At 41.2% G+C, this 27345-nt stretch overlaps 1 protein-coding gene across 3 annotated transcripts in view; it reads left to right on the plus strand.

The window, feature by feature from the left end:
* Window positions 1–27345, plus strand: part of DNM3 (dynamin 3) — a 387192-nt gene that overhangs the window by 341316 nt on the left and 18531 nt on the right. For all 3 annotated transcript variants that reach the window (XM_033092677.1, XM_033092678.1, XM_033092679.1), the window contains 3 exons: window positions 17640–17804; window positions 25577–25803; window positions 26393–26629. In XM_033092677.1, the coding sequence (XP_032948568.1) occupies window positions 17640–17804; window positions 25577–25803; window positions 26393–26629 (629 nt within the window). The remainder of the gene's footprint in view (window positions 1–17639; window positions 17805–25576; window positions 25804–26392; window positions 26630–27345) is intronic.

Consider the following 27345-nt stretch of genomic DNA (forward strand, 5'->3'; position numbering starts at 1 on the left):
TGGGCGTCTGGACACCCCCCTTCTAACCCCCCCCCCCACAGACACACACTTAATCACCATGGAGTTGGGCAGTTCCCTCCATACGTGATGGGCGTGATGGGCGCTGCTGGCTGATGGTGTTGATTTTGGCTTGGGGCCGTGTAGACCAGCCAGCCGTTGTGTAAGCACTCTGTCTGAGCTGCTTTGGGGCTGCTTTCTTACAAGTCCTCCTGTGCTTCATTATGTTGCCGGCAAGCCGTTACTATTATTAGTTTAAAATTCCTCTGTCTACGTGTTTTCTATACTGTAAGATAGTGACATGTAGAGAATAGTACGTAGCCCTATACATCTTTGAGATGTTTTGGGGTCTGCATGTCTATCATTTGGGATTAGGGTTTGAAACTGGGGTAGAACTTGTAAATGTGCTTATTTGGACCAGAATTTGGGGGTGGGGGTTAATAACAAAACTATTCCTCTTATGCTATTTCAAAAATTTCTGGTGTGTATGTGTGTGTGTGTGTGTGTGCCTTTTTATTTTTTGCTCATCATACGGTCTATTCAGAAAAATTAAAAGAAGAAAACATTAAGTAGCTCTTGGCAGAAGGTCAAAACCAGCATCGCAGGGAAGGTATTTAAAAGTTTTTTAAGTGTGGCTATTTGTATAAGCAATAACCGAACCTTTCTTATGGCCAGAGAGGACTATTTTCACAGTCCTTCATGGAAATATTTCTAGACGATTTCTGTGGCTCTTTTCCTTGAGCTCATTTATTTGCTTTTGCTTCAGAACAGAGCGTTTTAATGAGCAGTTTTATGAGCCTAACCTGCGTTCTGCAAGCCCCCCAGGACTGGATTCCTGTTACACCTAACCTTTGCCCTATTTTTCATTAAAACACAAGACTTTCCTATAATCGACTTCGTGCTGAGACCTTGGAGGGGAAAATGCACCAGATACCTCGGTCTGCTGTTTGCCCCACTACGGTTAATATGGTTTTGAAATACTTGTTTCTTTATCGTTTTTAAAAATTACACATATTAATATTTTCAGCACAAGTTCCTTTCTTTTCTAAAACGCTTAATGCACGCATCCGTTTTTGTACCTTTCTGAGTAAATAACTCATTTAGCTGTCTTTGCACCATGGAGGCAGGTACAAAAGGCAAGGCGAACCTTAAATCATTCTGGAAATACCCGCAGGAGCTTTTTTAAAAAAATAAACTGCATAGTTTCCTCCATCTTATATACAGTTGCCAGTGTAAGGACATTCCTTCTTATGGCAAAGCTAAATAACCATCTGACTCCTTCCCTCTGTGTTTTAATTCTAATATAGAACAACTATTTTCCATCTTATACATGGCATCGTAGGTGGTTTTGTATAGAATAACTTTCTTTTCTCCAATCTGAAAATCCAAATTTGTTTCATTTTTTTCTTCCGGGCCCACTTCCAGTGTTTTAATCAGTTTTACTGATATCGGCTAAACATTCAAGTTCTTCCTTTCATTTGAGCGGTGCAGTCCCACACAGGATGCAGAGCCCCTGGAAGGGTCCAGGCAGCCCAAGAACAATGGACTCATTGTGGTGGGGTCCCCTCAGCTCCCCTCTCGGTCACGGTCACACATTCCAGCCATGTTTGCCTTTTAAAACTACTCTACGAATTTAAGGTAGTCTGCGGTTCCCTATAACACCTAGCTCTTTTTCTGCCCTGCTTTCTTCAGCCAATCCGTCCTCATTTTATAATCTTATTTACTTTTTTTTCTTTTTGGGACAAGGAGGGTACTCTTTAAGGCAGAGTGAAGTAAGTTTAGGGCAAACGAAAGGAAATCTACTTCATATAGCAGGTTATAAACTTAAGGAACTCATTAGTCCGAAAAGGTGGTACTGGCAGGAAATGTAAATGAATTCAAAAACCTCTTAGCCAAATTTATGAATGAGCTCCATAAATGGCTACTAAGAAAACCAGGGCCAGGCCTGGTTTTTACAATCGAAGTCAGAGAGTTGCTCTCCAAGCCCTCCCACAGGAGGTCTCTTGAGATCTGTGCAGGGGGCTGACCTTGGGTCTGGCCCATGAGGGGGTTTCTTGAGCATCCTGTGTCCTCTGGGCGATGGTCTCGCCTCAGTCTCCCTAAGACCCAGAGAGATCCTTCAAGTGTGCCCTGGGAGAGGCAACTTTTCAACAGAAAGGATAGAAGGAAGCTTTGTAACTTTTGCTTTACCGTTCAACCATCTGCTTACCACAGTGCCAGTTATGACTGTCAGTTAGAGAATGGTGACGTCTGTCCAGTGGAAACTCGCTGAGATCACATTTGGATCTTAAAACATAGATACTTTCTTTTATGTAAAGTCAGGCCCTCCTTTTTCCTGGGAATTTTCAGGCCTGACGCCCAGATAGCATTTTCACTTCATCCTGCACGCTACCCTGCCTAGAACCTTCAGTCTCCTGACCCCTCTGCCTTTCCCAGATCTAGCTCTCCTCATCACAGGAGTTCTCATCCCAGGGCATATTAAGAAATACAGCTGCTCCAGACCTCAGCCCAGCCCAAGTAAATCACAGTCCACCAAGTAAATCCTGTGGGGTGGGACCAGGATTCGGTGTTCAAAATCCTCCCCCGCCGTTCTCAGCAGCCACACGGAGAGCCTGGCCTGCCAGCTTGCATTTGGATCTCTCTCCACGTGACCTCAATGGCCTGCTCACCTCAGCGAAGTTGGAGGCCTCTTTCTGTACAGCCCCCACCCTCCCGTGCTAAGTGTTTCTTAGTGATGATGGTGAAGCTCACGGCCCCAGGCCACAGTGCTGCGTCTTTGTGCTGCTCTCTCTGTTCTCCAAACTGTGAAGGTCTAGTGAAAGAAAACCTGTTGTGGAAATCTGGCCCCTTGAAAATTCACGATACCCCACACTTAACGGACCTTTCCCCTCTCTTGCTCACCTCTCCGTCGCCTCACCTGGCACCTGCTCCAAATAGGATCTTCCTTCACCCCGGCCCCTCACTTTCCTTCTAGACCCACATGCCACCTCTTTCTTTGGGAGAAGGTGGAGGCCCACCCACTGGGAGATAAGGGAGATAATACCTTTACCTCCAGTTCTTCTCCCATTCTCTTCTAATCCCTCCTTTAAATCTTCGAGAAGAAAAATTCCATTGCCCTTTGTTAAACACTAGAGAGTACCAACCATGTGCAATGCATTAAAATATAGTGGAACAGACCTATTAGAAAGCCATTAGCAATAATTAGGGAGAAAATATACATTTTTTGGAAGAAGAAACATTTGAATAAGCCATGAGTGTATAGGAAGGAGAGCTCATTCTGATTTTCTCACTAGGGAGGCTTATCACACAGGCCGTCTCATTTGGGCCAGGCCTGCAATAATGGAAAGATTTTAGCAGTAAGATAATGGGCAGAAAGGCATTCCAATTCCAGGGGGCAGCGTGGGCAAAGACCTGGTTTGTGATGTGCACGGGTTTGATCTGGGAAGAGTGAATGGCCGGGTCTGGCTGGAATATGGCATAGACTGGGACTTTTTCTAAATATTTCTCCTTTACCCATGCATCGAATCTCCTTCGTTTTTTGCATTGTCTAAAATCTCACGCACACAGCTGCGTTCTCCGGTGTCTTTGGTCTAGTGGCTCCTTTTTTGACTTCATATATAGGTATACATCTTTCCTGCCTTACGACAAACGTTTTGACGCTGATACTTGGATACGTACATACCATGCCATTTCCTTTATTTCTCTGCCAAACTCCTCAAGTGTGGCTTGTATTTTCTTTCACTCCCCTTTCCACATTCCCCACCTCACCTTCCTTATCCAGCTCTTGGGCTCCCCGAACCCATCCCATCCCTGCCTCTCTCCCCACCACTGCAGAAAAGCTCTGCTGAGGATTCCCAGATCACTCAGACAAAATCATTGGTCAGTCCTCCTTCTGTTTGGCCTCTTAGCGATATCTGGCGCTGTTGGTGACAGCGTTTACCTTGAAAGGTTTTTTTTTATTATCTGGAGTAGCTGGGATGTGGCAGGACCTTTGAATCCCTCCCACCTTTCTTCCACACCTTGGTCTTCTTTGCTGGCCCTTCTTCCATCTCCTTACCTGCGGGTATCCCAAAAACACTTGCCTCCTTCCCTGACTGGTTTCGTTCCATTCTTTATTCTTTCACTCTGAAAACATTATTGAGCCCATGCACGAGGCTAGGCACTCTGCTAAACACAGAGATAACTGTGGTCTTCTCCAAACACTCTGATTTTAGCGGGCTTCCTATGTTATACTCCACTTTCACTCCATATGAAAAGTTTCCAAATCTACGCATTGCCCGCTGTGACTGCTCACCTGGGCACTCATTCTGTAATTGCAGTTGCCAACAGACAGGTCCTTTGAATCTACTCAAATGCAGCTTTCTCAAAAACAAACTCATTTCTCCATGAAAATCAGCTTCACTGCTTCAGTGTACTTGCCTGAATTTACAAAGTCACCATCTCAAAGTCTTACAGGCTGAAAATTGGAGTATGATATGTTACACTTACCTAGCACAGGTCTCACCATACGTTGTATGTTTACTATGTAGCATGAATTAATTGTAATATTATCTGTTCTTCAATACACTGGTTTAGGCCAAGATAGAGACGCAGCAAGAATAGCAGAGCAGGAAATAGTATTTATCCTGTGTCTAAGGGTGTCACTTTCTCCTCTACAGCACTAATATCCAGGCTGTCTGTCAGTGTTTATGTACATGCTTCTTCCCAAGTAAAAAAGAGTCAGTGAAAAAGGAATCATTGAACTTCTAAATCCAAATTATAGGAAATACAGGGGATGGAAGAACACATTAAATGATTCAGTCTGCCAAATCCAGACTGGGGAGTGGGATGGAATGTGAGAGCGAGAAAGAGAGCGAGAGAGCGAGAGCGAGAGCGAGAGAGAGAGAGAGAGAGAGAGAGAGACAGAGAGAATGAGAGATGTAGGGGAAGCCTACCGATTAAAATAAACCTGAGACATATCTACCAATCACAGTCTATGGACTTATTTGGATTCCAATTCAAACACATAAGCTTAAAAAAAAAAAACACCACAATTGGGGAAGTGTAATATGAACACTGAGCATTTGTAAAGTTAAGGAATTATTGTTAATATTTCTCGGTGTGATCATATAGTGATTATGTTTCTTAAGGGTCCTTGTGTTTTAGGAACACATACTGAAATACGATAGTTACAGATAAAACTACGTGGTGTTGGCGTTTGCCTCAGAATAGTTGACGAGTGTAGAGAGAACGAGGATGGCCGTGGGGTGGATTGTTGAAGCTGAGTAATGAGTACACCTAGAATTTGACTTATATTATTCTCTCTACTCTCTCTGCTTTTCCATACATTTAAAATTTCCCAAATACAAAGATTTAAAAAGCAGTCACTGAGGTTAAGCAATTCTCATTAAATATTTTTGGTGTGAAAATCGTATTATGGTTATGCTTTTTTTAAAAAGGAGTCCTTTTAGAAATACCAACTGAAATGTCAGTGTATGAAATGACGAAAAAAATGTACTCGTTGAAATCACTGTGTTTTTTAAAAAAAAGTACAGTAAGGTGAAAACGCAAAATGTTTCCATTGTCATTGAAAAATTGTCTTATCTCCAAGAATATACCTACCAACCCCACGCGGAGAAACAATACTTCAGAAGGTTATGGAAAGTGTTCCCTTTGTTGTAACTGTTTTTACCTAAAGATTATCCCCAGTAGAATTACCGCCAAGTAAAACTGAGTTGTGCCTCCGGTAGATGAGGAAAAATCACCAGACACAGGGTCTCGAGTGGTTGTATTCCTTAAAGATATAGGATTTGTCACAAGAATAGTGACTTATAAAACCATTTGGTTATATTCCAGTTAACACCCTGGTTCTCACACTCAGGTGGATAGTGAAGAATCTGCTACATTTGGTATATCGGACCCACAAATGTTCCTTGGTAAGATTGTAGCCGAAATTCTTTCTGTTTTAGAGAACACTTTCTAGAGAGTCTTCAAGGGATCTTTTGAATGGTTTTCAAACCCAGGCTCTTCCCATTTATGCATTTTGTAAACTCAGATGTCATTGAACTCATTTATGTCATTTACATAAAATGTTCACTTCTATGGAGCACTTGCTGTGTATCAGGCACAGTGTTAAGTGCCTTTTTGTGTGTGTTATCTCACTTGGTGTCTACACTTGCCTTTCCCTATAAAATGTAGAAGGTAGCTAATATTGCCCGCTCTTAACGACACAGAAATTAAGACCTAGAGAGGCTGAGTAACTCCTTAACTTTAATTTCACCAAAGTCATACAGCTAACTAGTGACAGAGCCAAGATATGAATATAGGCCATCTGATTCGATAGTTCATACTCTCAGTTGCTATTGTAAAATGTCACTCAAACTAAAGTGCGTTGGGCCTTTGGGGTGATCTGCCTGAGTCAGGTAGATTGTTTTTATCCTGTGTTTGAAGAATGGTGCAAATGTGTGTTTGATCCAGGTGTTTTCCTTATAGTTTCTTTGATTTGGAAATTCTCCTGTAGACTAGGTAGAATATGTGATTTGTAGTAGTATGGAGAATACAATTAAATCCAATAGGAGTTCTGTAGAAATGGTAGGAATTACCATCCATAGTTATTTCATTTATTTTAATTCCTTTTAAGTCTTAATTATACCTACTCTTCTGATATTGGGTAGAGCTATCTTTATATGTTACCTTCAGCCATGTGCATTCAGTTGTGAGCCTTCTAAAAATTGGTATCATGCCCTTTCTATTTTATGCGCATTCCCAGGTAGTTTATAAGTGATTGAGGAATATAGCTAAAAAATTGTATTGAATTAGATGGATGATGTTGTCATGTCTCTTTTTGTTTCATTTGGCCACCAGTGTCATGTGCAATTTTATGAGGAGAATTTTAAAGAGGTTTCCCACTTTGATTTAGAAATCATTATATCTGTTATGGATTGAGTAGCCATAAACACCTGGCAGTGGGAATATCATAGTACTCACTAATAGTAACATTTCTGGGAATTTTGAATCCATGGTTAAGAAAAAGAGAAATTTGGGAGAAATTGTGCATACATGCAGTAATACGTTTTCTTAGAAATATTTCCATCTCTATCTAAAGTTACCTTGTTACTCTGTAAAGGAATATCTTGATCTAGTCATAAAAATCATGATTTGGAATTGCAAATGCATCTGTGTTTGTAGTTTGATTTCTGCTGCTAAACTACTTTAAAAACAGGCTAAACAAAGAAAGTTTTTATCAAACCCCATTTTTTTTCTCTAATATCTCAAATCATATTATAAATTTTATTAACACCATCCCAGTACAATCTCATGTATACAAATTCTTAAATGGCAGAATTTTTTCTAACAGTAATTGCAACTTCTGATTGAATTTACCTTAGGGTAGTTTTAATCGTTATTTTACATGCAGCCGTAAGTTGCTGATCTTTAAAACGATCTTGCCTTAGTTTTTACCACTTGGTGAGAAGTAGACAAAATTTGGTAGCTAAAGCAAACATCAGGATTGAGGTGAAGCAAAGAAAGCGTTGTTTTCTATGTATTACATCTTCCTCATCATTAAGCAGGCAACACACACACACACACACACACACACACACACACACACTTTCAGAAGAGGCATGGGAAGTAGTAACAAAAGAGAATAAACCACAGACTCGATGGTTGTTACTTCTGGTATGTCGATCTTTGTCCAGTCAATCTTATTTTCAATATCAGTAGTTTCAGCATTTTCAGTATATTTTATTTTTACCGTCTTCATGAATTTCTATTTTCTGCCTAGTGTTGGCCTGAACTGAGATGCGCTCCTGTATATTTTAGTTTATTTGTTAATTGGGAATGAGTATTTCCGACGTCAGTTCTGTTTTTGGCAACTGTGGGAAGTAGCTTTCCAGTGTGGGACCAGGCACCTGCTGCCTGTCTGGTGACTCAGACGGATGTGGCCCAGCGCTATCCCCCGAAAACGGTCAAGCTCTGAATGTTGGAAACAAGATTTACAAAAGCTCAACCTGCAGATCTCTTCTGATTTTACTTCCATCTCTTCTCTTAACAGAAATTAACCTATATTTTCGAAAACAGCTTATATATATACATATTTTATCTAGATCATCTGGAAAAGTCATTGGGACCTAGACTATCTGACAAAGTTCTTGTTGCTAATTCATGTGCCAGGGTGGCTGCAAAAGCTACCTTGAGACCTTTGGGTCATTCTGCAGTTAAATCCAGACGGCAGCTTTACCAGCTCTAGTGTTCACAGGACCTTGGAGGAATGTAAAACCTTTCACTCACTATGGCTGGTGCTTTAAAGCCTTCATCGTTTTATTCTACACCTTTGATGGAAGTAGTGATATAAAGCAAGTGATACTGTATTTACATTGAACACCAAGGATTATCTACTTCATAATATTGATATGAGGAAGAAGTCATGGCCACTGCGTTCCTATGCAGATTGTCTATAGGACCGCCCGTGCTGCTTTCATAATACTTGAAATTTATTGCCTCTTCTTTCCCTAGAACTTGATTAACTTTGCCATGCAAAGTTAATGCATCTTTACTCACCCATGTAAATATTTTTGAAGAAAAAAAACAACTGACAGATTTTGTTTTATCACATTTATTGTTTTTTCTTCCATATCTCTGTCCATCTTTCAATCTTTAGAACGAGACTCAGTTTTTTATTGCATAGACCTTATATCACCTTACTACCCCGATTCTAAAATGAATGCATCTTAAGAATATCTGCTAAACAAATAGTATGACGGACGTAAGAATTTAAAGTCTCCCTGCCATTATGCTTTTTTAGATAATAAAAGTAGAATTCCTAAAGCATAGATTACTCTTGTGAGCTCGGTCATTCACCCCCCGCCCCCAATCTTCAGGTGTTATCTTCCTACAAATGAAACCACTGGGATTTGTAAGGTTTGATTGTGTGAGTATGTAAGCATTTGTGATAGGATGACGTTATGGAATTAGCAGCAGCAAAATAATCAGTCTGAATCAAAGAAGAGCCTTTGTCATCATGATGCACCATCATGAAGAATAATTCTAGGTCCCTAAGGCGTTTCTCACAGGACTGTATTCGGTCATCCTGGTGATATCTGGAAACGCATGTTTCATTTCACAGTATTTGTAGATCACTTTTGCTGGTGGGGTGAGCATCAACCCAGCCTAAGCAAGAAGGAGAAGAGGTAATGTGTCGTCGTTAAGAAGGTATATTGTACAATCAGGGTACCTGTATGGAATCCCTGCTCTACCACTTATGAACTGAGTGACTTGAAGCAAGCGAGTTAACTTCTCTGTGACTCAGGCTCTTCATCTGTAACATGGGAATAATAATAATATCTACTTCATGAAGTTATGGTAAGATTAAATGGGTTGGTATATGTAAGTCAGTTGGAAAATGACCTAATATTTCACTGTCATTTAGTGAGATTCTTTTTTTCTCCCCATAACTTTCAGTGTGGAAATGTTTGCATATGGCGGAAGTTGGTCTACCGATTTTGTTGAAGAGAAAAAGAAAAATATAGTCCATGCACTAGTCTACGTAGTAATACACTAAGAATACGTCCACGTAGCAATGACATCCCCTAAGAATTTTCTAAGCATCTTTTCAGTCATATGGCTTTCCTCTTTTTGTTGAGATTAACTGTGGATTGGCTATCAACCCTTGTGATCCCTGCCTTCAAGAAACTTTCATTTTGGCTAGTGAGACGGACATTGATACACAAGACAATGATGAGACGTCTACACCAAATGTTCAGATGCAAGGAGAAGAGGGTGTTGTACTTTAGCTGCAGCGTTCAGAGGGTGTTGCATGCACACTAAACCATGAAGAATGAAAGGTGGGTTGGAAGAAAAAAGTTTTAGGCTGAGAGAACAGTGTGGCTATCTAAGTGTTTCATTCATTTGGACTCCTTAGGATCTAAGTAACAAATTAAATTCAAGCTGACTTAACTTTTACAAAATAACGGAACAGTTTGCTGGCGGGGGTGACTGCACAAACCAGAAGTAGACAGATCTGTCACAGCCGGATCCGGTAGTCAAAGGATGGATTCAAATATCTGCCTGTCCCCGTGTCTCCTCTATGTGTACTCTGGTTGACGTCAGTGGCAAGCAGGTCTCACCCTTCAGGCTTACTTCCTTAAAAGCTGTCACTCCTAACTGGAAGGAAGCTTCTTTCCTAAGAGTCCTGACGTGTGTCCTGCAATTGGCTTTGCTTGATCAGGTGCCATCTCTGTCATCACAGAGACCAGGCCAGATGTATGTATAGCTCAAGGCAGTCCCGTCCAGCCACCATGACCAAGTGGGGAGAGGAAGCTTACCAAATTTACACTGGGTCTACCCACCAAGGAGGGATAGCAAGACCTGGTGATAGATCAGAGAGGATGTAGGTAGATTATTTTTTGATTCATTGCTCTTTCCCTTAGAGACTGCTGTGAAGTAAAAGTAGGTCACGAGCACGGGGCCAGCATTACGCCCCACCATAGCCCTCCCTGATCTTCTGCGTCTCTGAGTTCTTACAGCACCTATAAACTCCACTGAGCAATGTGACAACGACTCTTATGTTGTCTTATAATCTATAGTGAGACTGTGTATTAGGCAGGGTTCTCCACAGAAAGAATGAATAGGGCGTGTGTATGTGTGTGATTTTTATAAGGAATTGGCACACATAATTATTGAGGCCGGCAAGTCCAAAATCTGCAGGGTGGGCTAGCAGGCTGGAGACCCTGGAGAGCCCGTGTTCCAATTTGAGTCAGAAGGCCGTTTTCTAAAGAGGTCTGAAGGCAGTCTGCTGGAGAATTCTCGTACTGGGAAAGGCCAGTCTTTTTGTCTTATTCAGGTCTTCAGCTAATTGGGTGAGGCCCACCCACATTAGGGAGGGCAATCTGCTTTGCTTTACTCAAAATCCACCGAATTAGATGTTAATCTCATCCAAAACCCCCTCACAGAAACACCCAGCATACCGTCTGTGCCAAATATCTGGGTACTCTATGGCCCAGCCAAGCTGACACATAAAATTCACCATCACAGATTGTTTTTATGTTTACCCTTATTATATCTGTTCCCATTTCCTGGAGATCTTTCTCTTTAGAACTATTCCAGTTGCTGTTTTGCTATTTCAAAGAAATGCTGTGATTTTTTTTCACTAAAAAAAGAAATTTATATCAGTTGATTCTAATTCCATTTGATTTTAGGAAAAATGGTTTTCTTTATAACAAAGTTAAATTTTAAACAAACACAGATATTTTTCCAAAAGTCAATACTTGAAAACTCATTTTGGCTCTTTCAAAATCAGATAAAAATATTATCTAAAATCAAAAATGGTGGTGATGGGAGTGGTTGTTTTTAGAGAAACCATTTAAATTGTTCTGTTTAGACCATTATTTGGATGAAAGGTTATTTTACAGTAAACAAAGTCAGTATACAAAAGACTAAAATTTTCCAAAAATAAATATTCATAATTCTAGGAAAAATTCTCGGTAAGATTCTTCAGATAGCAATATTTGACAATGTGTTTAAAATATCTGAGATATATATATATATATCTTTCATACTCATGAAGTTTTCTATTATATAAAGCAATACAAGCCTTTCAGTAGGTTAAAAGCCAGATTGGAAGGACCTCACAACAGAGCGCATAAGTTTTCAGATTTCTCTAAGAATCCTCATACCCACATTTTTGTTTAACAGGTGCAGAGAAAAACAGTTGTTTCCATGCATCTTACATGCAAATGCAATGGCTGTCAGTGATATGAGGGAAGCCCCCCACCCTTTTCCCTCCAAATCGTGGTTTTTCCTTGCTGTCATCACCCAAGGTATTTATCAGAGCCTAGACATATGTTGGCACCACACAGAAATCTGTTCTGTGAGGCAGCTATGGGGTTGAATAAGAGTTTATATATATATACATATATATATAAATATATATATATATATATATATATATATATATATATAGCTACACCAGAATTAAGATAGGTTTGTCATTATTATTGTTGTGTTTAATCAAGTAAGTATCTTTAAAATCCTGAGTTGTTTTTTTTAAATGGCTGTTGAATTTCACATTAATCTCACGTAGTTTTGTAGTGTTTATTATGATGCAATGTAGAGGTGAAAAGAGACTAAAAACTGTAGGCAGAATGAAAAGGTAACCACAAGTAAAGGAGAAGAGTCAAAGAGGAATACAAATGAAAATAGCATAAGCAGGAAAAGGGGAGTCCCGACTCAGATACGCTGGATCAGCTGGATTGGGGTAGGCCCCTGTTTTCCCCGGGTTATGATGTTTCCTGCAGATTGGAGATGCAGAGAGATGCCCCCTTTGCTTCCCAGCGTTTTGACCACAATCACAGCTCAGATCCATCGACACCCTCACACAGAGTCGTCAAGATCTTTACAGCAATTGAAATACAATTCTGGATGCCATCGTTCTTTATCCTGCCCAGGCAGAGGAGAGGCTCCACAGGGAGAAGTCACTTCCAGGAATCCGGTAGCAGCAGCCCAGTTACCTGGAGCTCCGTCTCTCCGGTTCATTCTGAGACAGAAACGCAGTCCCTCCAGAAGTGGCCTGGGTTGGTTTTCCCTCCATTTACGCCACAGTGTTTGTGAAGCTTCTGCTCTATGTAGGGCAGTGTGCTAAGCACTGGGGCTGAAATAATGAGCGTGTCCCCTCAGTCCCAGCGTTTGAAATCTCACCCAGCTCCTCGAGTCCACCTCAAGGGCGGCCGTCCATAAAGCCTCCCCGGAAGCCCAGCAGGCCGGAGCTCGCTAGTGTCCCCATCCACTCACTGACTCAGCTCACCCCGTGTCCTCCCGCCAGAGGATAAGCTCACAAGCCAGCCTGCCTTTTCAGTCTTCCTTTGTGTCCCTCACTGTCCATCTGAGACACTAAGTAAATACGTTCTGTACTAATGAATGAAATACCTGTCGCAAATTGCCAGACTACAGCTTACACCAGCCTCAAAGGTTTCCTTTCTGGAGCATGTTTCTCCCATAGTTTTCGTTGCCTAGCCTTCTAGCCTCTGCACATCAGAAGTGAATGCCTGGGAGTGGATAAGGGTTTCCACTGAAAACATTGTCTGTGACGCAGGGCCAGACAATTCAAAGCTACGTGACCATGGTAACAGTATTTTCAGAATGACAACCTGATTCACCAAGGAAAAGTTAAATGATATTTTTTTACTCTTTGTTGAAGATGGTGGCGAATGGTATAATAATAAGATGCTTAAAAGGGGGCAAGCATTGGTTATCTGTAAAAGTTACTTGTGTGGATCTGTAGGTGACTGTCCAGTGTTCCCCATGGGAGAGAAAAGACTCAGCAACCCCCCCCCATTACCCCCATTAGCTCTATAGTATGTTTATGTACACGTTCATGCCAGGGTATTTTGGATTTCTATCATCCCACCTTTGAAGAGCTGCAGTCACCAGCCTTATTTAGATGGTTTCAATGATCCTCAAAGAAGCTTGTGACATAACTAAATAAGAGATTTAAGGAAAGGAAAGTGACCCAAACAAAACACGTGGAAAGTAGACGTCCCAATCAAGCCCAGAGCTTCTGTAATGGATGCTTTAAGATTTGGTGGGAACTCTTTCTAATTGGACTATTTCATTCTCTCACCTCTTAACGTATTAAGTCTTTAGGAGAAAGCTTTTCAATTAAAATTTTGTGAAAGAGCTTGCTGCTTGGATACTGTGCAGTTGGCTTCCTAAGCCAGTTGTAGCATTAATTTTTATAAACAATTTCACATTTACAGTGCTAGGTTGTTATTTTCTGATCGTTTAAACTGCATTCGATTTCTCGAAAGCTATTAGGAGAAGAACGCAATAGGAAGGCCTGTCCATTCTATTTTTCAGAAGAAAGCTGGTTTTCACAGTATTATTCACATTTTGTAAACAGATTCAATGAACCTGCACATAAAAGGTTAAATGTTTGCAGGCCATTCTTTTTTGCCTCAAAGATCAGAGACAAATTACTATTTTTATTTTACGTTCCCTTGATGAAGATAATGATAAACAGCTGTCACTTCAGTGCTTAGACTGCAAAGAATCCTATTGCAATCCTATAATTTAAACAAAGAAAAAATACATCGTCGTACACCGTATACATACAGAAGAGAGCACGAAAGAGAATTCGGTTAGAACTGGGGTAGGAGAAAAGAGAGTGGTTGCTCTCTGTAATTACTCAGTTAAAAGAAAAAGTCCATCTATGTACATTTTTTCTCATTCATCTTAGACATATTAGAAGGAGCAGTGACTCCTCCTTTCCTTCTCAAATCAGAAAATAACTTAAATTTGCCTTCTGAGTTCTGTGACTCCCTGTCATGTCCATGGTATTATGAGATCGGTTAAGATTTGTGAGTAGTATTTCCAAAAATTAAAGAGAATTTCAAATTGTTTCACTGGTCATTCTGAAACGCTTCTTCTTCTTCTTTTTTTTTTTTTCAGTGTTGAGAATTAAAGTGTTCAGTGTTGTCCATTCATTCAGACATTTTATTTAATTGCATCTGATTTGAAAAAGTGAAAGTGAGGGTCTTTTGCACAGTTTGATATGCAAAAAGTAAAGCAAGGCTATATGTTAAGAACAGTGTGAAAAGGGGAAACTCATGTGCCTAACTGAAAATGTGGGGGGTGATATAATTTCCCTGGTGTTTCATACTCCCAGAGGTTCTTGTAATCAATACTATTTATTCTGCTTTCTCTTTTGACTCAATCGTTTATTTTTTTACAAATGTCAGTACTTCAATGGCATCTTTTTCGTAGAGACTCATTTTACATTTATTAATTGATCTGTAAAACTCACTTGGTATAATATGGGTGTTTCACCATTCCATAATACTTCTTGATTTTTTTGATACCTAAGGAAAACTAGGAATTGGTTTGTCATTGTATTCATTCTACGTGTGTTGAGTACGTCCGCTCTCAGAGCCTCAGCCTGCCCTTCTGTAGGTTGACAAAGTGGTACCCAGCTCCTGAGGCTGTGGTGGGATCTTCTGTGCCAAGCACAGTCCTTCGAATAAAATAAATGTTTCGAGGAAAGGTAGTGTGTTGATGCTGAAACGCCACCAGCCCCTTCTGTAAAATACAACTGCAAATTCCAGTATGTTTCTGATCAGAGAGACAAACTGAATTGTATCGGATCCATTACGGAGGTTTATATGGCTTCATGGAAAAGATGTTTTCCTCTCAAAGCTGCAGGCCATCTATTCTCATTTCTAGACATGACTTCATGATCATTTTATCATCCTCACTATTATCAAGGTGTAGGGGATCCTAACTCAGCACCTTTGGGTTCCTGTGGTCCCCAGTTTCTCTAACAAGTAGGCGCTCTTGGAGACCCTGAAATGTACTGGGCTTCCTTGATTTAGGTAAATGCTTTCATGGTGGTGTTAACTCTTCCTCTTCCTTTGCTTCAAGCTCTGTGCTAGGTGCTGAGAAGGGGGAGATAAACATAAAACTAGGCTGGATATGAAATAATAAAAGTGAATAGAGAACGAATGAAGTATAGGGGGCAGTGGTGGAGGGTCTGAGGGCCATTGGGAACTTGTCGACAAGCGGCGATGGTGGAGCCAGGCTTTGAAGGATGAAAAGCCCTCACGGGTAAGAGGAGGAGACCTCAAGGGGACTAGCTTGCAGAAAACGTGGTATAAAAAATGCACAGCTTGCATCTTTATATCGCTTGAATTGAAAATGTTTTATGTTCAAATTTTTCATCTTCAATTTTCATAATGTGTGTTGAGAGTCAAGAGTCTCTTATTTCATGAATATTCCTCAAGAAAAGAGAAACTAATATTTACTGAGCTAACTAACTCAGTTAGCTGAGAAACTAACATTTACCCACGAAGCCCTTGGCTAGGTCATGTCATAAGCATTCTCATTTAGCTTCCAAACGTTTTCCAGAGAAGTGCATCCCCATGTTAAAGACAGGGAAAGCTGAGTCTCAGGCACATTACATAACTGAAGTGTGGCCACACAACCAGGATGTATGGAGCCTGAATCTGAACCTGAAGTTTGCACTTTCAAATATCCTCAAAACGACATCACAGTTGCCGTTGCTTCTTAGAATTTAGGCTCGTCTTGGAGCATGTTGCAATGGGGTTTTTTGCCATGGAAGAGGTTGGGAACATGAGTGGTTTTTTTTCACTGCTGACCTTTCTTCCATCACTTTACCACTTTATGGCCTTAACTTTTTACCTATTTATCCCAGATCTTATTGTGCTTATATAAGAAAGAACTATATAAGACGTGATTTAATTCTTCCTTTCAGTGACCAAAGACCATTTCAATAGAAACGGTATGGGGGAACAACTGTCATTTTTGAAGCTTCCAATCCTCTACCTTGCTGTAGGATGCCTCAGAAATGTCCTTGAAGTGTCACCCTGAAGCATGAGGTCATACCCTCAGGGTTGGAAAATGACTGTTGTGTTTTAGAATGGGGTCATATTATTTTAACATTTTTCCAAAATGGTGGCTATTTCTGAGCAAGAGAAGTCTATATAAATGATTAGAACCAATTTCTATCTTTGCTATTGTTGATTTGTGGCCTTCAAATATGCCTTCCCATATGCATATTGATTCAAAGGAAAAGCTTGTCATTTATAAATCTATTTAAGCTCTTTAGCACAGTGCTTTTCCTAGAAATGATTGGATGATTGAAAGCCTGGCAGATCAAAGTATGTACATTTCTAAAGAAAAGTATTTCATGTCCGCATTGGAAGCAATAAATTAACCCCCCCCCCTTTTTTTTTGCATTCGTAATTAAATCTTTCCAAATGCTAGAAAGTAGCCAGACCACTAACAATATTTGTATCATGTTCTGGGGTTTAGATGGTTCAACCTGACTTGAAATGGAGACCATTTGTTCTAAATTGATTTCAATGCCAAGCCAATAGGTCAACCTTTAATGAGGAAGATGCCATTCCAGCCCAGCCTCTGGTGGATAAGCCAAAATTAATTAACTCAAGTCCCATAGTATAGAAAACAGATGCTTCTCTCATGTTGCACAAACAAATTCTTTGAGCGTAGATGTGTTCTGTTTTATTCAGAGAATAACAAGTTGGAAGTTAAAACGGTAAGTTTTTCACAATGGAGGCTGCCTTTGGCAGTGATGACAGAAGCATGAATTTACATAACAGATTCCAGCAAGTGCATGGAAAAATGAATTATCCTCTGTATCTCTTAGTCTGGCTTCAGGCCAGGCCTAGGGGATTTAGTTTTAATCTGGGCAGATCCAAATGCCGATCCATTTCAGAGTGGACCTGGGAGTTCCAGAACACCACCAAGGTTATTTCTAATTGACAGAGTCCCTGGGGACCCCTCCCAGAGGTTTACATCTGCACATATGTTTGGCCAGCTTGCAAATGGCTTAAGATTAAATTGTTCTCTAGAGGGATGTTGTTAGGTGCATTGTTTTTCTGGTTATTCATCTCAGCCGTCACTCAGAATTAGAATACTGCCTTCTCCTAGATTGTGGCAGGGTACAAGTCGGATCATAAGTGCGTGGCTCTGATCTCTTCTCAGAATTAACGGATGTGCAATAAGGATGTTACCATCTAATGGTGTAGCTCCAAATACAGTAAATGGAAGTTGGTCCTCTCATAATGCCTGCTGTTTTAATTCTTCTGTACGAATGTGACACAGTCCATGTTTTCTTTCCTCTCTGTTAGACTGAAAATGATGAGAATGGCCAAGCAGAAAACTTTTCCATGGACCCCCAACTGGAGAGGCAGGTGGAGACCATTCGCAACCTTGTAGACTCCTACATGTCCATCATCAACAAATGCATCCGAGACCTGATTCCGAAAACGATAATGCACCTGATGATCAATAATGTGAGTGATTACAAACCCTCTCACTTTAACTTCGAACCTTTCCTAGAGTGCAGATTGCTCACGTTCTCTTTAGTTTCCTCGTGACATTTTTCTGGGTGGTTGAAATACCCATGACGCAGGTTCATTGTTTTCCATTACGAGTGGTAAGTGACGGACCCATGAAAGAGAGCTTAGGAAAGAAACCATGAAACTTGTAGCTACAGTCGTGTGGCATTTCCTATTGGCTGTGTCGTCTAGAAGGGTGTGGGCTTGGTAACAATAAAGCAGAACGTGGCTATGGTCAAATTGATTGCAAAGCCAGCAATAAAACCAAATGCCCTGCCTCCTAGACTTTGAAATGAAAAGCAAAACATAGTTACTCTTTCCTACACACACACACACACACACACACACACAATGTTGATATGATCATTTTCACCTTCAAAAAACTATGGTATGCTATTTTAGCCTGGGAAAGAGCTTTGTGTGCTGTCCCCTTGGATACAAAATCAGTCAACTTACCTTTTCTGAGTAAAGAAGAGAAAGCCACAAAGTGTCCGGGTAGTCCGGCCATCAGTTGATCTATGTCATATAGAATCTCTCCCTTTCCTTGGTTAGTCAGGATATGATACTTACATTACATGGTCCAGCTTGGTTCTTTTGGGAGCCACGACATAAAAGTACAAATGATATCCCAAGTTATTTCAGAAATTATCTTGGAAATGAGATGGGCTGTCGTGGGGTGTGGCAGAGTAGAGGCTCTCCCGACTCTTGAAAAGTGAGACACCAACGATTTTATGTGTACTTATCTTCTAAGGGCACCTTTTTATTTAAACCACTGATATATCATGAGCATTTGCTTATAGCAAGTACAAATTAGATGGCAAAGTACTAAAAAGAACCCCACACTAGAATTCAGTTGAAACCTGGATTCCAACCCTTGTTCTGCTATAGCCTCTGTTGACCTAAGACAAATCACTTAACTTCATTGCATTGATTTCCTCCATATGTAAAATACTAGTCATATGAAAGTAACGTGGCTAAGGGATTTGTCCTGGAAGATGGTATATATGGAAGTACGATGAAGAATATAATTGTAAGAAACTAATATGGCTGCCTATTTAAGAACTAAACTCACCTTTATCCATATTTCAAGCTTCCTTTCGAATATTGTATTTCTAAATACGACAATCCATTTGTTGTTCATGAGCTATGCACCCCTTGACTGTAAGAAGTCCCAAGCACTCACGTGAACAATCTTATTTTTAACTGACTATCTTCAGACACATTTTGTGTGTTTAAGCAAGGGGAGTCGGATGCTTTGAAGTATCACCATCAGGTAAGCAATATATTAGAAATTAGAAAACTATGAGTTGTATTCTTCCACTTGGTCAGTGGCCTGCTGTGTGACCTGAAGCAAATCATTTGGTCGCTCCAAGTCGAAATCACTTCTAAAACCACAGTGAGAACACTGAGCTGCCTCACAGAATTGTCAGGGAACATAATGAACGTAACTATATGCCATTTTGAAAAATCATAGAGCACTAAACAAATAGTCTGTGTATTTTTAAAATTACCCTCTTAACTTTGCTTAAACGAGTTCAGGTTGTTTTTGCCGTGGCATATCCAGGCCCTTGCTTATTTAAACATTTTCCTGATTAAGCATCATTTATCTTTTCAGTGTTTTACCAAGAGTCATTAGTGCTGCCATCAGTTCAAACGCTGCTTTGCTCTGCACTATATTAAATCATCAGCACAGGAAATAGTGCTTCCTGTCTATAGCTGAGAGGAGTAGCTTGGCACAATTAGTTAAAAGGGGAAAAAAAAAAAGACCCTGTTGCAAGTTTATCCCACTTTCACCTTCTCAAGAAACACATACACAGAGAGAAATGTGGGGTGTATTGCCCTCTCTCTTCACTGGTGTGCTCGCTTCTTGGATGAAATGGCTAAACCCTCAGCTACAGGGCATCAGCCATGCAGACAGTACTCAGCTGGTCGTCCTGAGAGGGACCTCACAGAAGAATCCTGGGAAAGTAGACTTCAAGTACGAAGACTTCAAGGGCCAGCCTTGAAGCAGAGATTCATGGGACTACGGAGAAAGCAAAATCATCATGTTATGCTGGATTCTTACGCAAGCGATGCTCGTCTTTGTTTGAAGTTCAACTTTTCGTGTCTACCAGAAAATAGTGTTCCATATCTAGGATGACCTCTTCTCTTTGAGTATTATTTTATCCTCTTTGTTACTATATGTGTAAAAATATGTAAATAGCCGTATATTTTTTTAATGAGATAGATAATTAAATATGTAAAAAGTAGAAGTCCCCTTCTTTAACCGGACGCACACTCTCATGGCATCCCGTTGTGCAGAATGCCTGAGCCCTTTGTGTGCACTCCACAAGGAACAGAAACATGTTATACCCAGCACTGTGTCATGCACGTGTGTTGATTTTCTATTCAGTTTAAAGGGAAGAGAGCTCGAAGCGAGAGAAGCAATCATGGAATCACAACTAGAAAACGAGTACTTGGATGCCTCATTCGAAATCCCGTCCACCCAAACCTGCTGCTTCTGGAACTGGTTTTGGGCGGCAAGGCCAGTTGTCTGTCCTGCAGAACCAGCCAGTGGCTAACACAGGGTCCTCTCTTTGTGGACTCTCCCTGTCGCAAGCAGCGCTGTGGCCTTTCCTCTTTGAAAAGCGAAGGGCTACTCTGCCTTCTGGAGAACAGTCTGTTTCAGCCAGCTTTCATAAGGCTCAGAGTGTGGCGGGCAGTTTCCTTTGAAAGTTTACATTAAGTGTTCTGCCACTCAAGTCTCCATATGGAATTGTTTAAGAAGTTTAAGGCCAGCGATAAATGCCTTGCCTCAGACATACTGTAAGCCTTTGTCTATTGAAATGCAGCAGCTGTTTCATTGCTTCAACATACCAGGTAACGGGCGACACAAAGAAATGGCAAGTTTATGACAGGCGGTCGTTCTGAACAGGCTGAAGTCAAAGCAGCAGAGTTTTGTTTGGTTCTTTCAAGTTCACACACACAGAACACCCCATGGCAGGCATATTTTGGTGGCTTCTATGGAAGTCCCCCCCTCTCCCCCCCCACTAGAAGTTCTCCATCAGAGAATCGAGAAAGTGTGATTCTAAAAGCGTGAGTAGCAAAGAGTCACATTCATTTTGTGTTTGGACCCACCGGACCCGTTGGGTACTCACGATTTTGACCAGGTCATAAATGATGAAATCGAGGTTCCAAACAGTGACGTGGCTTGCTCAGGACCACACAGCCAGGATCGCATGGCAGAGTAAAGATTAAAATCCACGTCTCCTTGTTGAGTTGGATATTCTGTCCATTTCAACATCAGATAACACGTATGACACAGTTCGGAAAACTATATAGGTCAACCTTTTCAAACTAGGGGTTCCTATCCCCACGGCATACAATTGGGGTGTCTTCCTAGAGGGCCCATATGACTCGAAGATTTTATTAGGATTTGTTTCAATAAGAGAAACAATGTTTTGAATCTAAGTAATTTAAAACATTGTTCCTCAGAGTCAAACAAGCCCAGATAATACAAAATGGAATATAAAGTTCTTATGAAACTTTTTAGGAACCAAATGCGAAAGCTAGAGGCATGTCACACTTGGAGTGTGTGCTGTAGCCTGCGCCCCTGGACCCCTGGAAGTCCTGGGCCATTGGCACTTTGGTGGAAAAGTAATAACATGTGCCCTAGTTTCAAAACCTATTGTTAACTTTAATGTGCGTGCAGTAGAGTGTTATTTTAAATGTTCATTATTTGGGAGGAAAGTACATCTTAAATACCAGAGCACTGATTTGTTTCCCCGGGTCAGGAATTCTGCATGGTGCTCCAGAAACAAATCCCGACCCAGACCCAGAAGTCCCCCACTAACCCCCGCCACTCTGGCTCCCCCCAACCCCAGTCCCTCCCCCCCGGGGGTAACAGTCCTGATTTCTTATATTGTCGATTAGTTCTGCCTGTTCTTGAACTTCGGAATCACGCAGTTTATACTTTGTGTGTGTGTAATGCCTTTTGCTCAGTCTTCTGTTTGTCAGTCAAAGCATGTGACTTCTTCAAGAAGGAAACACCTCATTGGTTTCTCACCGAACGAAATCCCTGGGAGATGGAAAAGAGGCTTAAACAGAAATGAGAGAAGTGAGAGATCTCAAAGAATCACAGCATTCTGACCAAGCCACCTCTCCAAAACTAAGCAACTTTTGAACTTTTCAGCCAACTACGTTTCCACATACGTGTTTGTGTGAATGAGAGCTATCATTACATTCCATATGGCGGCCCTGCTGTCTAGAAACCAGATTTTAAGGACGTGGTCTCCTCAGTGACTGAATGGCACATTAACTCTAGAAATGTCTCTTCTATTTGTGAAGGCTTTCCAGTGGTTTCAGTGATCAAGACAAAACAGGGTTAAGATCCAAAAATATGGCAGGTTGCTAGAAAGGGTTAAAGTAGGAGAGAAGAAACATGTGGAACATTTTTAATGGCCTTGCATTCCTTTACTCTGAGCAGACGGGCCTGGTGCAGGAATGCCTGTTTATCCAGCCCATGCAGTTCGAACTGGAGTGAGGTTTTGTGTGCGAGAATTTTTGTGTGTGAACCATACAAAGATGTAGAGCGTCTAAGGTGTTATAATTAAAAGCATAAATATTACTTCGCATCTCACATCCGCGTATAATTCGTTTATGTTCTGTGGGGTATTTTCTCAATGCTATCGCTTGGCCTGTAATTGTTGTGCAGAATCCTTGATTTAAATATTTGTCCCACGGACATACACACTGCGTAGAAAGTCCCCAAAGTGTCCGGAAACTCCCCAAAGGCTGTCCCCCACCCCCCACCTTGGTTCCAGCTGTAGCATCGCCAGGACAGCTGGAGGAGAAGAGTTCCTAAAATTTTGCTTAAATGCAAAATAAAAGGTCAACCTATGCTGCTGCAGAACTATGTCACTTGAGCCCTGCACAATTGAGATATCTTTCTATTTGTTCTTCTGCCTCTACATACATAACCAATGCCAGTTTAGCCCTGTCCACTCAAAGAAGAATAGCTTTTGTTCGGGGAGCACTAACTCAATGCTACACATTGTTCTAGGCAACGTATAGTCATTCTTTCACATAAGCCTCGTCACAACTCTTGAGGCAGCTCTTCTCTTTATCCTTATTTTACAGATAGGCAACCTGAGATGCAAAGAGGTGAAGTTATTTGCCCAAGAACAGTAAGTGTTAGAGCCGGGACTCAAAATTTAGGGCCATCTGATTCCAAAGCATGTGCTTTTCACCACGGTGCTCTGTCGCCATTTTCCCTCATGCTCATACTACTTAGGTTATTCCAGAACGTGGGCAAATCGTTCGGAGACTCGGCAAGTCTTAGTGGGTGACATTTTGATGTGGAAGAGTTGATTCAATGCAGATCTTTGATCAGAATGCTGAAAGCAGGCCCTTATTATTTTATTTCGTGGTTTGTTTGACAGTTGCTTCTTAATTCAGGTCTGCTTTAAATCTATTCTTGGAAGGGTCTTCTTTTAAATTGTGTTTAATAGATTCTAAGAGATACTCCGGTACGATGTAAAGCTTCAAAAGAGCTTAACCCAATGGATAGCCAATGCCAGGAAAATTGTCTGGTTTTGAATTTAGACTTGTACCATCCCTCCAACTGCATACACACACCCACCAGTGGAAGATTTGTGCACATGTCCACGGTCTCCTTGGGCACCTGCAAGTGTATTTAGAAGTGCATAAATCTTGAATGACGGTAAAGAGAGATTCTTTAAGCCCAATTTACTGTCTTTCCTCTAAGTATGACTTTCCCTTCTTAACTTTTGGTTTTCTGTTCTCCCACTCACCCAAACCTCAATGCCTTGAGGTATCTTTGTTCCTTTCCTCCATGTCCTTCACATCTAAACAGCACCAAGTCCAGCTGGTTTTTCCTTTACACTGTCATTTATATGTGCCCGTCTTTTCTATTCCTCTGCAGCCTTGCTCAAAGAAACCCTTATCCTCTCATAAATGATCTCCAGTAGTCTTCGAGCAGATTTCTTTATCTTCATTTGCGAAGTCTTTTCCAATCACAGCCTAAACTCTCTTTTATTGTTTCACTTACTTGCTTAAAAGCTTTCTGTGGCTCCCCAGTGCCAAGTGGATAAAGTTCAAACACTTTTCCTTGGCATTTCAGGCCCTCACATCTGGCCCCAGGTTACCTGGCCAAATTTACCTTCCACGACTATCACACATAAACCTATTCTACCAGACAGTTGTCTGAACACATCTTGTATGTTAGATTACTTCCACATTTGAATCACTCTTGGTTTACAAAATATGTACAAAGAGCTTTTTTTTTTTTAATTTCACAGTGAAGCTGTGATTTAGCTGAATTTTCTGATGAGCAGAATTATTTGCATGGTTAGATACCTTTAAAAAATAATGAAGCTGTGTGTTTTAGCTATGTGCTTGTCATCTCTGAGTTACAAATTTAACAGGAATGCTGAGCATCTGACAGGTGTTCTGTTGTCTGCCTGAATTTGTGACAATTAAATATACTGGCTTTTGGCCTTTCTTAGAGAAATCCAGTGTCTCTAGATAAGTGTTAACTTTCGCATTTAACAGAGAAACTGAAAAATCCAAGTTGGTTTATTTTTCTAGGCTTATGTTAATTAGTGTACTTGGTACACCGCTCCAAAATAATGATGCTTAAACATAAATTGTCTTCTCTAAGCACCCAATCAAAGTGGGGTAAGAAGGTTACGGAAAGAGCACTAGACTTCAAGTCAGAAGATTTTGAGTTCAACTTAATGCTGTGTGACTTTGGGCAAGTTATGTAAACTCTCTGAACTTCAATTTCTTCATCTGTAAAATTGGGATGATACTACATGTTTCCTAAGTATGTGGTGAGAATTAAATTAGATAACTTTTGAAGGTATCTGAGACACACCATATTTCATCAATTCTTACATTTAATATTTCTGGCATGAAGATGTGTGTTCCACTCAATGGCATCTTGACATCCAGTCGTAGTTTAAATTGTGGTGGTTTTTTCTTTCTTAGTGGTATGTCTTAAAATCAGTGGTGTCTTGGATTTGATGAAATATGGTGGTTGGTTCTCTCTCCCACCGTGTTATGCTTCATAGATATTATTCATCCTTTAGTTTGTTTTTACATATCCTTTGACCATGAAACTTCATCACTGTTAAGTAGCTTCTCCTATGAATTCTAGAAAGCAGAGAGTGTATCACTTCTTTTGGAAATCAATACATAATTATATAAGATTCTACATTTAATAAATATTCACTCACTGTTGCTAATTCCACTTTTGAGATGACACTGAAATCTGTGCCATTTGTAGTAGTCCAGTGATTTTGGTAAAAGCTAGGTAGAGAACTGGATAACTTGTGCTATACATAGGTTTCTTTACATCACTGTTTCTGGTTGAAAATACTGCTGCTTATAACCTCTCGGTACCTCCCTCATCTCTACGCCAAGCAGCCTCAGACAACATTGTAGAAATACTTGCAGAGCCAGCAGGCCCAGCTCTGGTGATGGCAGTGTTTGGTGTTCTTTTTCCTTTAGTGTCAACAGCCATACAGTGCGGGGGACACTCACCAGCATGGTTCTGAGGGTTGGGAGGAGAATGAAGAAAATATGAGTGAACGGACAGACAGACAAATGATGCAGTCCTTTGTCCGGAGTGGCCTTTAGTGGACTCTGTCCACAGGCTCTGAACCAGTTTATACCATTCGATAACTCATTCCTTCCCATTTTAATTTTCTGTGATGACCTGACAGGTGAAGGATTTCATAAACTCGGAGCTCCTGGCACAGTTGTATTCTTCAGAGGACCAAAACACTCTGATGGAGGAATCTGCTGAGCAGGCTCAGCGGCGGGACGAGATGCTTCGAATGTACCAAGCCCTTAAAGAAGCCCTTGCCATCATTGGCGACGTCAGCACCGCCACGACCTTCACCCCCGCACCGCCTCCCGTGGACGACTCCTGGATACAGCACTCTCGCAGGTAGGAAGACGGCCCACGGCCCCTGGGTCCGGCCTGGCTGGTCCAGTACCGTGTTCTGGGCATGCCTCCCTGAACCAATGGGAACCTAGAGAAAAAAGAGGAAAGAAGATATTTGAGTCCAGAAGTGAGTGATGGGGTCAGATGTCCCCAAGTCCCTTCAAAAACAAGCGCAACACATCCTTATAGGGGAATGCTACACAGCCGTTAAAAAGAGTTCTGTAAAGTACTGAAATGAAATGAAAAGATGGTCTAGTGCACGTGAAGCTTTAAAAAACATAAGTTACGGAACGTTGTGTTTCTATTATGTACAAGAGAAGGAGTTTATATGTATTGAGAAACTACTGTAGAATATCCTTAAAAAGGATGCACAAGAAACTACTACTGGCCATCTTCGCCGAGGTAAGGGATGAGGAGGGAAACGTCTCGCCGTTTACCTTTTTATATACCCTTGAACATGCGTAACACCTATCTGGGATTCTCAGTCAAAAAATAATGTCTAAAAGCAGTCGGGCAGTTACAAAATATTTTTTAAAGATGAATTCAGACGGAACGTAGGAGTGGGCAAACTGCTGTTGGTCTCTTTCTTCAGGTCACCCCCTCCGAGCCCCACCACCCAAAGGAGACCCACGCTGAGCGCCCCACTGGCACGGCCCACGTCCGGCCGAGGGCCGGCTCCCGCCATTCCCTCCCCCGGACCCCACTCGGGGGCGCCCCCAGTTCCGTTCCGGCCCGGCCCGTTGCCTCCTTTCCCCAACAGCAATGACTCGTTCGGAACCCCTCCGCAAGTCCCGTCTCGGCCCACGCGGGCCCCGCCCAGTGTCCCCAGGTAAGTGTTGTGCACGGAAGAAGTTGATGGGGGCTGCTCTTTGGTTCTCTTCTCATAGCACGACAGACAAAATTTACTTGAAAAAGAAAATTGCAAAGATATTATCGTACACATTTGCAATTTTTAGGCAAAGGGGAATCCTTGGGAAACTGCTGAGCCTGTTACACCCTTTAAAAACCAATAGGAGTGGTCTAAACCTCTCCTTTATCAACTGGTACTAACTGAATGGGACTAAAGGAAACGGTCCGAATGAGTGACATTTTGGCAGCTGTTTGTAGAATTTGATGGAGGAGCTTTGAAATGAAAGAGCCGTGGCTGGGTTGTTGCAAGCTGTGTGTTTCACAGGTCATGAGAATGTCACCAGCCAAGCCCTCACCTTCTCTGTTACCAAAGGAATTCCAAAAAATCCACTAACTTCAAGGAATATTATCCATCTACCCTCTGAACTATGACCCTGAAACCCAATATTATTAACTTTGACGTAGGCTGAGTAAAAATCTGGCTGATTAATCTGCAATTGCTGCTTTTTAAACTATGCACAGAAACTTGAATACAGACATGATCATAGCCACGTATGAGATAGAACACTGTACACTGAATAATACATTTTGACATTGGTGAGCAGGTTTTCAGCCTTCATTGTGAAACAAAATAGCTGATAAATAAGTGGAACTTGATATAGTTGAAGCTATATTCTTACCGTCATACATTTATAA

Source organism: Rhinolophus ferrumequinum, chromosome 22 (assembly GCF_004115265.2).
Source record: "Rhinolophus ferrumequinum isolate MPI-CBG mRhiFer1 chromosome 22, mRhiFer1_v1.p, whole genome shotgun sequence".
Lineage (NCBI taxonomy): Eukaryota > Metazoa > Chordata > Mammalia > Chiroptera > Rhinolophidae > Rhinolophus > Rhinolophus ferrumequinum.